At 36.3% G+C, this 14,201-nt stretch overlaps 1 protein-coding gene across 5 annotated transcripts in view; it reads left to right on the top strand.

Annotated features, from left to right (window-relative positions):
- The window catches only part of SMC6 (structural maintenance of chromosomes 6), a 49,489-nt gene that overhangs the window by 10,660 nt on the left and 24,628 nt on the right, over positions 1 to 14,201 (top strand). For 4 of the 5 annotated variants that reach the window (XR_002831022.1, XM_006096013.3, XM_023759900.1 and 1 more), the window contains 11 exons: positions 465 to 526; positions 1,441 to 1,521; positions 2,568 to 2,669; positions 4,893 to 5,012; positions 5,097 to 5,195; positions 8,300 to 8,446; positions 8,723 to 8,811; positions 8,989 to 9,153; positions 9,763 to 9,941; positions 11,012 to 11,216; positions 13,711 to 13,825. Coding sequence is in view for 4 of the 5 variants with exons in the window: in XM_006096013.3 (XP_006096075.1) it covers positions 465 to 526; positions 1,441 to 1,521; positions 2,568 to 2,669; positions 4,893 to 5,012; positions 5,097 to 5,195; positions 8,300 to 8,446; positions 8,723 to 8,811; positions 8,989 to 9,153; positions 9,763 to 9,941; positions 11,012 to 11,216; positions 13,711 to 13,825 (1,364 nt within the window). In the remaining variant the exon portion in view is untranslated. The remainder of the gene's footprint in view (positions 1 to 464; positions 527 to 1,440; positions 1,522 to 2,567; positions 2,670 to 4,892; positions 5,013 to 5,096; positions 5,196 to 8,299; positions 8,447 to 8,722; positions 8,812 to 8,988; positions 9,154 to 9,762; positions 9,942 to 11,011; positions 11,217 to 13,710; positions 13,826 to 14,201) is intronic. The other variant, XM_023759901.1, reaches the window with a different exon arrangement.

Raw genomic sequence — 14,201 nt, 5'->3', positions numbered from 1 at the left:
GCTGGTATTTATTGGAAGGGCACTAAGCTCTTGAAATCTCTTGTAAGATGGTTCCTTGGTTGCATGTATGTATTCATACGTGTATATATGCATACAAATATTATACATAGTTGTACCACCGGACATTCTACAACAAAACCACGATTGGCAGAATTTGGATTTGTTTGAAATAGGCTATGCCATTTTGTTCTCATCTGCAAACCTTCTTTCACCCCCATAGTTTCTATCACATGTGGAAGGAGATGGTTAGCAAAAGGTGGGAAAGGACATAAAAAGGAAGTGAGTGTTAAAAGTTATGGGAGCCAGAGATGAGAAGGAACAGAACATGTTGAGCTGCGGGAAGAAGAGAAGCACAGTCACTGCATCTGTGCCTCTCCCTCTGTGGGTACCTGATTAACTGCTCAGTTTTTTTCTGTATTATTGCCCTAGAAACAGTCTGGTTATTTTGTCTTTCCTGAAACTAGGCACCGTGGTTTCTACTAGGAAAGAAGAGCTGATTGCAATTCTTGATCATTTTAACATACAGGTAATTGCTAAGTTGGTATTTTACAGATGGTAAAATGAAGGAGTTTAAAACTTTCCTCATTTATACTGGCCCTACATATTCTATCACTTAGGAACAGGATTATTTTCTAACGTACCAATTGCTTTGTTACTAACACCAGATATATAAAGTATAAATCTTTTTGAAACAAGTAATATTTTTTTAAGTTTTTTCAACTATAATTTGAACTGTTAGTATACTTTACTATTGCCTTAACTGTACTTTAACTTGTTAGCCAAAGGTGGTCGAATCCAAGCAATGGCTTATTTAAAATGCCTCCCCGCTCCAGCTCCAAAAGATAGAAATGACTCCAGCATTTCCATTTCTTTTATGTCTTCATGAAGATATAACAAGTGAGAACTCTGAAAAACTGCTATAAGAAACAGAAACGATACTTATCATAATTCTGATTAAAAAGAAACTGAGTTGGACTTTTTGTATTTAAACTAAGTTGCCCAAGGCTACATAGAAGGGTAGAAACGGAGCCCAAACTAGGTCTCAAGGCAGCTGAATCCCATGCTTGGGCTTTCCCGCCTCTTGTTCAATGGTTAAGAGTAGCTAGGAGTGATATTCTATAAAACAGATAAAAGAAATGAGAACTTTCCAGTAAAAACACTTCTTCAGAGAATTCTTGTAGCTGTGCCCTCATCATATAATAGCAGAATATTTAATTTTGACTACAGTATATATTTTAGTCTCATGAAATATTGAAACATTTTCTCTCTATTATAACATTTTTCTTTATATATTTGCCCTAATGCTCTAACCATTGGCTAATACTTAGCCTGCTTGATGGCACCATAGGTCAGTTGTATTGTATATATTCAGTTTGTTTATCTTGAAGGCATTAAGTTGACGTATTCAAAAATAACCTTTTGTTTGTTTGCTTTTTTCAGGTGGATAATCCGGTTTCTGTTTTAACACAAGAGATGAGCAAGCAGTTTTTACAGTCTAAAAATGAGGGAGACAAGTACAAAGTAAGGAACACCAAGTAAATGAACTTAATAAAAGAACACATTCATAGTTTAAGCATATATTCTGAACATAATTCTTGTTTCCACAGTAAATATTGAGGATTTTTTAATAAGCCACCTATTTAAAGTAATTATTATAGGGACTAATTTAGGAAATTGTTAAGTAAGATGATAAATTAACACTACCAAAAATGTTAATCTTTTGGTAAATTCTTGGTCCACGTTTTGGCTTTTAATTCTGAGGGAGAATGAGCTATTATTTTCTAAAATTAATCTTTAAGAAAATACAAAGGAATGATTAGCCATACACATATAACTTTTTAAAAAGTTTTTATTAAATTCATTGGGGTAACATTGGTTAGTAGTTCCATATAGGTTTCAAGTTTATATTTCTATGGTACATGATCTGTATATTTCATTGTGTACCCACCACCCACCCAAAGTTAAATCATCTTCTAGCACCATATGTTTGCCTCCTCTTTACTCTTTACTAGCTGCCACCCTCTTCCCTCTGCTGAGCATCATACTGTTGTCTGTGTCTGAATTTCAGGTTGAAATCCCAAACATAAGAAATCATGTTTCTTAGCTTTGTCTAAATAATAATTTTTATACCTTAAATTGTTTAAGTCTCAAAAAGCTACTAAAATTTACAGTGTAACTTTTGAATGGGTTTAAGTATTTCCTTTTCTAAAAATTTGCAGTGTACTAAGATCAAACATATAGATGTTTTCTCTGTTTCCATTTTTGCTTAAAGAATGGGAATCAGTAAAAATAAGCTTTCAAAATGGTATTACTATCACAGTAAAAGTGTTTTTTTTTCATGGAGTTTTAAGAACTTTTGCAAATGAACATGTAGATACGAACATAGTAGATTAAGTAAATTTTGGGTCTGAAATGAGACATGTTCTTTTGTGTCTATGTGTGCTTACGTATGTTTTTCATGTCTTGTTTACATAATTGGTCTAAAAGTTTTGAAGACCCAATTTTTTATTTTTAGAGTTCCATGGAAATTTTTAAATTCTTAATTGTGTTTTTCTTGTTGTTGATAGTTTTTCATGAAAGCAACCCAACTAGAACAAATGAAGGAAGATTATTCATACATAATGGAAACAAAAGAAAGAACAAAGGAGCAGATAAGTCAAGGAGAAGAGGTTTGTAAACATTTAATGTAGTTATTTTTGAGATGAGTCAAAATTCTATAGGTATAAATGTTATTATAAAATCATTTACATTTATATGTTTATATATGTATACTAGAGGCTTGATACACAAAAATTTGTGCACTCGGGGGGGTCCCTCAGCCTAGCCTATGCCCTCTTGAAGTCTGGGACCCCTCGGAGGATGTCCATCTGCTGGCTTAGGCCCGCTCCCTGGGGGATCAGGCCTAAGCTGGAAGTCGGACATCCTTAGTGCTACTGAGGAGGCAGGAGAGGCTCCCGCCACCACCGCTGTGCTGGCTTCCATCAGCCTGGCTTGTGGCTGAGCAGAGCTCCCCCTGTGGGAGTGCACTGACCACCAGGGGACAGCTCCTGCATTGAGCATCTGCCCCCTGGTGGTCAGTGTGTGTCATAGTGACCAATCATTCCCAGTCGTTCTGCTGTTAGGGTCAATTTGCATATTACCCTTTTATTATATAGGATAGAGGCCTGGTGCACAGGTGGGGGACGGCTGGTTTACCCTGAAGGGTGGCCCGGATCAGGGTGGGGGTCCCACTGGGGTGCCTGGCCAGCCTGGGTGAGGGGCTGATGGCTGTTTGCAGCTAGTCATACCCCCTTCAGGGTGGGGGTCCGCACTGGGGTTCCTGGCCAGCCTGGGTGAGGGGCTGATGGCTGTTTGCAGGCTGGCCACACCCCTTTAGGGTGGGGGGTCCCCACTAGGTTGCCTGGCCAGTCTGGGTGAGGGGCTGAAGGCCGTTTTCAGGCTGACTAAGTCCCCCGGCAACGGAAGCTCCCAGCCTCTCCTTTTTTTCTTTTTATTCTGGGATTTATTTACCTTCTATAATTGAAACTTTGTAGCCTTGAGTGGAGCTCAGAGCCGGCCAGGGCGGGCAGGAAGCTTGGCTTCCTCCATCACTGGGGCAACCAAGCCTCCTGCTTGCTCCAGCTCCGTGGCTGCCGGCCACCATCTTGGTTGGGTTAATTTGCATATAGTCGCTCTTATTGGCTGGTGAGCGTGGCTTAAGGCTTAGCGAAGGTATGGTCAATTTGCATGTTTGTCTTTTATTAGTGTAGATATCTGTCTATATAAAAGTAATATTTTCAAAGTATACCCTATGAAGTATATGAAGTGTGGTTTTTATATTTAGGGTATTTACTAGCCTTTACTTTTTGTTTTGTAATAATGGGTATGTACATGTATTACTTCCTCTATCTATATATATAAAAGCCCAGTGACTGGAATGGCGGAACGACCGGTGTCTGTGACACGCACTGTGGCAGCCAACCAGTCTGATCTGGGCCCTGATCACCCCTACTTCCCCCTAGGCCAGCCCGGCCCCCAATTGCCCCCCAACACCCTGATCGGGGGCGGGGCCAGTTGGCCAGCCACCCACTACCCCTCCCCCCGGCTGGCGCAGACAGACTCCACCCATGCACGAATTTGTGCACTGGGCCTCTAGTATTAAACATAATATGCATTTATACTTATATATGGTAGATGACTCTTTCATTTCCCTAGTACAATGTTAACATTCATCAAGCACTGATGGGTTGGAGGCAGCTGTCACCTCAGTACTTCCAGCTTTGTAGCTGCAAATTTGCTTGAAGCAATCCAGTGGGACTTACTTAAATTTGTTTGTACATAAGCTATATTTTGTTCTTATACTTTCTTCAGATTCCTGAAGATCCACCCTTTCTGTTTGATAATCAGAGACCTCAAAGTCATAAGGCTTACATTTCAACTGTTTATCCAGTACATTAAGTTCCACCAATTTTTGTGTGATTCTGGGTCTTGTTCTTTTGTTATTTAGTCAGTTTTATACAGCTTGTTCTTTTGTACTAATGACTGACTCAAATGTATTAGTTGTTTCACTGGTATTTTCACTTCAAGTTTTTATATATTAAAATTAAGTTTATAGTTTTATGGTTCACTAAGTGAAAACTCCAAAAGCAGGGGTGACCGTATTTATTTTTATTTCCCACATTATTCCTTCAAATGTGGTAGTGTGGTCATTTTTATAGTGCAGAAATTAACAAAATTGCAGTACCTAGTAAAATATACCAAAGAATCAAAAATATTTTTATTTTTATCTTAAAGAAGTCATTTCCTAGCAAATCTTTTTTAGTACTTGTTTAGGCAGTGTATTCAGAAGAAATACATTTGTGAAACATCTTGTCTTTTCAATTTAGTAAGAAATGTATCCTTTTTTTTTAAAGCGACTTGTTGAACTGAAGCGCCAGTGTTTAGAGAAAGAAGAACGTTTTCAAATTATTGCTGGTTTAAGTACAATGAAGACTAACTTAGAAGGCTTGAAACATGAAATGGCTTGGGCAGTGGTAATTTTCACTTAATTATTTATTCACATATATTATCAGTATATTTGACTACAGTTAGTGATTTTCTATATAATTTCTTTTTAGGTCAATGAAATTGAAAAACAATTGAATGCTATCAGAGATAATATCAAAATTGGAGAAGATCGTGCTGCTAGACTTGAAAGGAAAATGGAAGAACAGCAGGTAATTACTATTTTTATATAGATTTAGTATGTTGAATCATATGAGATTGCTGATATTAGACTATTATGACTTACAAAAGTAGCAGTTCCAACCTATATATTTACCTACTTTGAATTTATTACTCAAGTGAAGCTGACCTAAACTTTTGTTCAAGGAGTGTTGTGGCAATACTTCTAAAGAGAGGACACTATTTGGATGTGATCAGCTAAGATTCAAGAAAACTGTCTTCCACTTGGGCCTAGAGGTAGAAGTTGGTTGAGTGGTACATAAAGGTAGTCATTTTCTGTTGGGATGCTCCACATGGACCTTTTTAACATATAGCAGATCCACTCTTTATTCTTGCCTTTCCATTCGTTTTTTTTGTTTGTTTTGTTGTTGTTGTTTTTTAAGATATTTTTATTGATTTCAGAGAGGAAGGGAGAGGGAGAGAGAATCATTGATCAGCTGCCTCCTGCACACCCCACACTGGGGTTGAGCCCACAACCCAGGCATGTGCCCTGACCAGGAATTGAACCGTGACCTCCTGATTCATAGGTCAGAGCCTCGCCAGCTGGGCTCCATTCGTTTTTAAACAGCTTTATTGAGATATAGTTCATATACCATACAATTCACTCTTGCAAAATTTACAGGTCAGTGGAATTTTAGTATGTTCACAAGGGTGTGTAGCCAGCACTGCGGAATTCCACACAGTATTATCCCAGAAGTAAGGTTCCTAGCCTTTTCTTTCTATATAGGACACCCCACCCCACAACCCACCCCCCATATTCAGTGTGGTTGATTTACCTCTGAGTATTTTATTCTACTTAGTAGTTGTTGGCCCCCTAGCTTAGATGTAATAAGATATAATCTTCCCTACCTTGGTTTTTTCTGTGCCTCCAAGTTAAACAGATATGTCTTTTTCTTTTAAGGGTTCTGACATTAAGCTATTAAAGGTAATAGATAAGTATGAAAAATAACAAATGCTACAGATTGTACATTTTCTTGGTGATCTCTGGGCTGAGTTGATTACTCCCTCTTCAGGTAATAAATGGAAGTTCAATCCCACCTACTTCTCTCACCTCACATACTCATTTTGGAGAGAATGTTCTGAAATTTTCACTGTATTGTTCTCGACCTCCTTTTTTAGCTTCTCATGTGAAAAAACTTTAAGTTACTTCCCTCTTTAGGTATTCACCAATCTAGAAATGGAATCCAGTCTGAGTACTAGGTGCTCACCCCTTTTTTCCAAATGGGAAAAGGAAAATCTGGAGGCTGGGTAAAATTTGCTTCTGTAGGTGTTTGCTCCACTTTAACTATTTGGGCACTTTATGTAGTAAGTGGTAAATTTCTGGAGGATAAAGACTATCTAATTTTATATTTATGCCCTTCACCCTCTGTCTTACATAAAAACTTTCCCATAAGCCGAAACCGGTTTGGCTCAGTGGATAGAGCGTCGGCCTGCGGACTGAAAGGTCCCAGGTTCGATTCCGGTCAAGGGCATGTACCTGGGTTGCGGGCACATCCCCCGTAGGAGATGTGCAGGAGGCAGCTGATCGATGGTTCTCTCTCATCGATGTTTCTAACTCTCTATCTCTCTCCCTTCCTCTCTGCAAAAAATCAATAAAATATATTAAAAAAAAAATCTTTCCCATAATATATGCTCAGTTATTGATTATAGAATGGCTATTGAATCGAAGGTTTCTGAATAGTGTCTAAAGCAGTGATGGTGAACCTTTTGAGCTCGGCGTGTCAGCATTTTGAAAAACCCTAACTTAACTCTGGTGCTGTGTCACATATAGAAATTTTTTGATATTTGCAACCATAGTAAAACATAGACTTATATTTTTGATATTTATTTTATATATTTAAATGCCATTTAACAAAGAAAAATCAACCAAAAAAATGAGTTTGCATGTCACCTCTGACACGCGTGTCATAGGTTCGCCATCACTGGTCTAAAGCAAACTTTAAACTTGTATAACCTAATTTAAAACTGAAAATATATGAGATGCTTATTGTGTATAACACATAGACCAACTTCAATTTTTATTAAAAAAGCATACAGATTTTACTATCAATGTTTTAATAATAGAACTTTGTTATCATTCTCTGTAATGCTTCCTAAATATCCTAATACTGACAGTTCCCTCATCTATATTTCCTGTTCAAATGTTTATCCTGAGCACTGATTCAAATGTCTGTCTTCACAGCTTTATATAACCTGGTCCAGAAACTTTAAACTTAGCGTGTCTGGTTGACTAGCTGTGAGAGACAATATGGCTCATAAATTCTGAGACATACACTATCTGGAAGTTGCTGATTCCTGATCTAAATTGTTCTCATATTTGCCACTTCTAATCCATTGTCAGTACCCCATTCTGGCCCCTAATTATTTTTGCTTCAGAATATTCTGTTAACTTCTTACTGAAATCATTTTATTTTCCTCTCCACCCTTCCTTCCTTGTGCTTCCAAAATGACTCACTATACAGATTTGGTCAGATCTTGTCTCCCAGTTGTCTAGGGTTAAGCTGTAAGCTCATCACTGTGGAATTTAAGACCCTTGTACTTCGTCATCTCATCTTCTGCCACTACCTTCTCAGTTTAATCTCCAAAAATATTTCTAACTCCTAAATGGGTATTAATCCCTTTCCCCAGCTTTTCTCCTGGTACATTTTTATTAAATCTTTCCCACCTCAGCTCAAATGCTACTCCTGCTTTGAAGACATGCCTTATTTTTTCCTGGCAAAGCTATGGGTTTCTTCTGTATGCTTCCACAATTATAAATAGGCATACCTGACTTCAGCATTAATCTATTCAAACTGTATGACCAATTTGCATGCCTATTTCTCTGCTGAATTGTGTCTGTCTTTCTTTAATTGTGTTACTTGAAGACAGTTATTACAGCATTTTTGTATCCCCAGAAGATAACATATTTGTTGGAAGTGTGGAATTAAAATTTAATACATTTTAGTATTTTATAATTATATTTGCTTGCCTGATATCTTGAGTTTATTTAATCAGTGAAATTAAATTTATTATTGGGGTGTGAACTATATATAATTTTTTAAATTTCTATTTATTGAAGAAAAATAAAACATATGCCAACAATGTTATTTTTTTAAAGGTCAGACTTAATGAAGCAGAAAACAAATACAAGGATATTCAAGATAAACTGGAAAAGATTAGTGAAGAGACAAATGCACGAGCACCTGAATGTATGGCATTGAAAGCAGATGTTACTGCTAAGAAAAGAGCCTATCATGAAGCCGAGGTGAGAGAAATTGTCCAATCTGGAATATTAAAAACTGCATGTCAAATATAAATACTCTTTGTTTATTTTTAGAAGTAGAGGTTTTGTAATTGTGTTGAAATCTGTGTTGCTTTAAGACTTTAAAAAATGTTTTCATTTGGTCATTTATGTACTTTTTTATTTTAAAAATATATTTCTGCTTATATTCAGCCACTGATTTGAAGACTTAGCAAAGTGGACTTGAATGGGATATTTATTTGTTTTTATTTTACTGAAGTGTGTTTAATTTTTCGTTAGATTGTATATAACCGTTCCCTGGATGAGTATAGAGCATTAAAGAAAGATGATGAGCAGCTTTGCAAAAGAATTGAAGAATTAAAAAAAAGGTAAAATACCTACTTTGTCATTTTTATGGTTCCCTCATTTTATAATAAAGTAGTCTAGTTGAAATGGAGTATTGTATTTTCTGTATTATTGTTAAAGGGTTTTATCACATTGCTTTATGTTTTCTCAATGTTAGGCTTTTCATTTAACATTTTCCACTTTGGATTATTTACTGTTAGTGCCGATCAATCTTTGGAACCTGAGCGGTTGGAAAGGCAAAGAAAAATATCTTGGTTAAAAGACAGAGTAAAGTCCTTACAGGATCAAGAAATTTCTGTCAATCAAGAGATGGAGCAGTTTCAGCAAGCCATAGAAAAGGACAAAGAAGAATATACTAGAATTAGGTAAGTTTCAACATGCTTACACTTATTTTTTTCAATTACTTGAAAATCATAGTGTTGCTCTTTATAAGAAGTAAGAAAACATGGGGGGTTTTGTTTGCTCTACATAATTTAGGGACCTTTTAAAATTGTTTTTTGAGACTTTTCTTACACTCTTAGAGTTGAATAACTTCTGGGATTTCTAGTCCCCGTTATTGCATCTTTTTTTTTTTTTTTTTTTTTGGATTTCTGACTAATTTTTCTCTAGTTGCACAATTATTTTTAAATAAAGACATCTTCAGTGGTTCTCAACCTGTGGGTCGCGACCCCTTTGGCGGTTGAACGACCCTTTCACAGAGGTCGCCTAAGGCCATCCTGCATATCAGATATTTACATTACGATTCATAACAGTAGCAACATTACAGTTATGAAGTAGCAATGAAAATAATTTTATGGGTCACAACATGAGGAACTGTATTTAAAGGGCCAGAAGGTTGGGAACCACTGATCTATCTGCTTTTAGTTTTTAGGGTAGCGGGCTCTGTTACTGGTATACAGGTGTTAGGGGAGAAGGGTGAATATTTCTGTGTAATTTTATCACGTCTGCTCTGTTCTTCCACTTTTATATTTTAGGAGAGAAGAATTAGATGTGAAGCATACACTGAGCTATAATCAGAGGCAGCTGAAAGAACTGAAAGATAGTAAAACTGATCGACTGAAACGATTTGGCCCTCATGTTCCAGCTCTTCTTGAAGCAATAGACGATGCTTATAGACGTGGGCACTTTACCTATAAACCTGTAGGCCCCTTAGGTATTTGTCACCATTTAGTCAGGATATAATAAACATTAGAAATAAGGTTTTATTTTTAGGAGTGGGTCTATTGAATCTAATTTTAAACCTATTATCAAAGAGCTATATAGTTATATGTGGATTTTAATTGTACATGTTTTAAGAAATAGTGATGAGTCACCTTAAAGTTTGTAACTTTGCTTTTGTATCTTTTAAGCATAAAATACTCAAAAGAGAACTTATGAAAATAATTAGAGTAAATAATCTGATTTTGATTTTTTTTTCCTGAATGAGTAAATAAATGAACTAACTTGAATGTAACTGATTAGTAAGAAAATCCAGTGACATTCAGACATATTTGAAAGGATACTCACCACCTGAGTTTTGTGTAACCTTTAAAAAATGACTTGTGTTTTTCTGAGTTTCTTAGTTTCTATTAAGGATGGACAACATTGTTTCTAAGTCCTCTTCCAACTGTAAAATCTGGGATTACTTAAATATCTCCATATATACCTGAGATTTTAGAAAATCAGTTGAGTTCTCCTACGGAGTTATCTCTAATTCTGTACCTTGTTACGTGAAAATATAAACTTATTTTGTTAGTAAAGTACTGTATTATTGTATAAGTACAGTGCTATATACAATACTAAGTATTGTAGTAATGTCTCTTTAATTAAATATGTACCTCTATGCCAGGATCCATTTCAGTGAAAGGCATTTTTTCCTGTTGTAAGTCTAAAGTTCCAATGTTAATCAGTTTTATAAAAAAAAAAAAATAAAGAATCTAAATCTTTTCATTGATTTTCAAAATACCATTCAAAGGCTGGAATCTATAAATGTACGTAGAAAAACCACTGTTGATTTACATTCCAGTGGGACAGCTTTTTTCACAGAGTAGAGTGGGTTTCCTCCCAGTGTGATGAGTGGATATATGGCATTTCCCATTCAGTTAGAGTAAGATTTGTAATATCATTTAAGCTGCTTTATATGAGAATGTTTTAAAATCATTATGAACTATTTTAGAAAGATAGTTACATTAATTTTTAAAAATAAGTATTTATGGGCCTGTAGTAATTTTTTCTCACTTTTAGGAGCTTGCATTCATCTTCGGGATCCTGAACTTGCTTTGGCTATTGAATCTTGCTTAAAAGGACTTCTGCAAGCTTATTGTTGCCATAATCATTCTGATGAAAGAGTACTTCAGGCACTGATGAGAAAGTTTTATTTACCAGGGACCTCACGGCCACAGATAATAGTTTCTGAGTTTCGTAATGACATGTATGATGTACGACACAGGTAAGGCATCAGGAATTAAATACTGTTTCTGGTTTTGCTTAATCATATGCAAGTCACAAAGAATGAAAACATTTTGATGTTAACCGTATCTGTACTACTGATAAATAAAATTGTATCAGGCCACTTTGTTCTCTTCTGGTAGATAAACAAGAGAGATACGCTCTGCCTTGAAGTCTGTTGTGGGAGTCAGTCCGGTGAAATAGATGTAGTGTGGCCTAGGAATTATGCTGATGGGGGAAATGGTGCCAGACCTAGACAAATAAAGAGGGAGGCATTAAGGGAGAACTTTAGGCACTCATTGTTCATGTGCTTCGGAGATTCCATAAAGAGCTGTGATTGTTTTCCTTAATGACCCTAACAAACCTTTCAAGGCAAGATACCCAAACTGGCTTCTTTACTAGCTGTTGGCTGGCTGCCCATTGTATTTCTAAGTATGTACAGTCCCTAATTTATTCTTTGTCAGCTTTGATAAAATTGGATTACAAGTTATAGTTGCGGTTGAGGTAAGGGAGTAAATAAATGTTAGGAGGTAGGTTAGTGAAGAAATCAGAGGAGAGAGGAAAATGATTGGTTTCTAACTGATGACCAATTGCCTTCTAGGCAAATAGAGTTTTATATGCAAATTGCATGGAAGCATGACATCATAAATTACTCTGCAAAAATAGCATTTGCATTATAGATAGTAAGGAACAGATTAAAAGATATCTAGGACAAAATAACACATGTTACTTCAATATAAGAGAAAGAAGAATTGAGGATCACTGCTAGGTTTTTGGCTGGAGTGACTACCTAACAGATGTGCCAACAATTGATTTAGGAAAAATATAAGAAAAAAGTGGATTTGTCAAAAGTAGTTAAGTTCTGTATTAGAATTGTTGATTTTGGGTTTTTATACTAGAAAGTAGAGGCCCGGTGCACTGATTCGTGCACCGGTGGGGTCCCTCGGCCTGGCCTGCAGGGATCAGGCCAAAACCGGCTCTCTGACATCCCCCCCAAGGAGTCCTGGATTGTGAGAGGGCATAGGCCAGGCCAAGGGACTCCATCAGTGCATGATCGGGTTCGGGGAGGGACCGCAGGAGGGCTCCAGGGCATGTCCGGCCCATCTCGCCCAGTCCCGATCGGCCGTACCCCAGCAGCAAGCTAACCTACCGGTCAGAGCGTCTGCCCCTGATGGTCAGTGCACATCATAGTGACTGGTCGGACACTTAGTATATTAGGCTTTTATTATATAGGATAAGGATTGGGAGTTAAGAGTAAGTGTTTTCTTTTTCTGCATGGGAATTTTACCTTAAGTTGATTTCTAGTTTGATCCCTGGTTTCTTAAACCTCATAAAAGCGAAATTTCAGTTGTGCTACCAGACAACATTGCTGTGGTAAAAAATGACCCCTGACAGGTTAGTTGCAACTGAAGTTGGGGAATATAAGCATTCAAATTTAATTTGTGTAAAAGCCAGTCTTCCTGATTTCTACCCTAAAACCTGCTCTTCCTAGAATCTTCTCCATCTTCATTTTTCAGTTGCTTAAGCCAAAAGTAGGTTTACAGTTGTCCCTATGGAAAATAATGCAATATTTAATAACTAATAATGCAAGAATAAACTCTGTTTCACATACAACTGTAAGCCTGCTTTTGCCCCACCCTGTATATACAAAGATACTTTCTTTGTTTTAGAATTGTAGGACTAAGAAAGTACTGAGACTACCATGACCATTTCCCCTTTAGATACTCATTGCTTCTGCACCTTCTGTTCTTGGTGTATCCATTCTTCAGTGCTGTTAATAGCACAGATGTTTAAAATTTTAGTTGAAAGAGTGAATGTCTCTTTAGGGAGCCCAAATTATAATTCCTAAGAATATCATTTCTCTCATATTTCCTCTGTGTTCATAATAATCTTTACTTCAGTTTTTCTTGTCTCGGTAGTAATATTGTTTCACTTTTTTAGTTAATTGACTTTTATTTTTATGTATGATAGCATGTAAGATTTAAGAAAGGTGTAATTACTGTAACAGGCAGTAGGGCATAGTGTTTAAGAATCTGGGCTCTACAAATGTTGAATCACTGTGTGGTACACCTGAGACTAATATAATATCATGTGCCAACGCTACTTTATTAAAAAAAGAAGAAGAAGAATCTGGGCTCTAGAGCTGAGCTGCCTGGTTTAAATCCTAACCCAGGCATTTAACAAGCTCTATGACATTGAGGAACTTATTAAAATCTGAAGCTTCTCCTCTGGAAAGAAAAAGGGAGAGAATAGTATAATCTATCTCATTGTTGCTATAGGATTAGATGAGCATATAATATTCTTATAACAGTGCCTATCACATATAAATGTTTGCTAAGTAAATAAATAAACCTAATCAGATATTTTCAAATGTTACCAGATATTTTTCATTATCTTATCATTACCAATCATCTACTCACCCATTAATATATATGTAGGGATGTTTACATATAATTAAAGTTTGATGCTAATCCTTATGTATTTTTGTCTCTTAGAGCTGCTTATCATCCAGAGTTCCCAACGGTGCTGACAGCTTTGGAAATAAATAACGCAGTTGTTGCAAATAGCCTGATTGACATGAGAGGGATAGAAACAGTGCTGCTAATCAAAGTAAGACCAGATGCGTGCTGTGTTTATGTTTTTTAAAAAATTTCAGAACTGAAGTAGGTTATATAAATCCCTGTTCCCCTCCTACATCATGGAGCTGTTGATGTTTCATCACTGTACATGTACCTCATAGGAAAATCTATAGAATAATATAGAGCTGGTGGTTTGTGTTTTTTGCCCCAGGAACTTCATTACTTTCAGCTATTCTTTGTAAAGCAATTTCACAAATGTATATATTTTTTTGATGCATGATGCTATAAATTTTTTTGTTTATGCTTTCTTGATTGCCTGCCAAATTTATTTTTTACTTGCCCTTACAGATACATGTATTATTATCATTCTACTTTTTAAACAAATACTTGACTTGATACTTTATGAA

This window comes from Myotis lucifugus, unplaced genomic scaffold, assembly GCF_000147115.1.
Source record: "Myotis lucifugus unplaced genomic scaffold, Myoluc2.0 scaffold_165, whole genome shotgun sequence".
In the NCBI taxonomy this organism is placed as follows: domain Eukaryota; kingdom Metazoa; phylum Chordata; class Mammalia; order Chiroptera; family Vespertilionidae; genus Myotis; species Myotis lucifugus.
The sequence above is the reverse complement of the archived record's forward strand: the minus strand, read 5'-3'. Positions and strand labels throughout refer to the sequence as shown.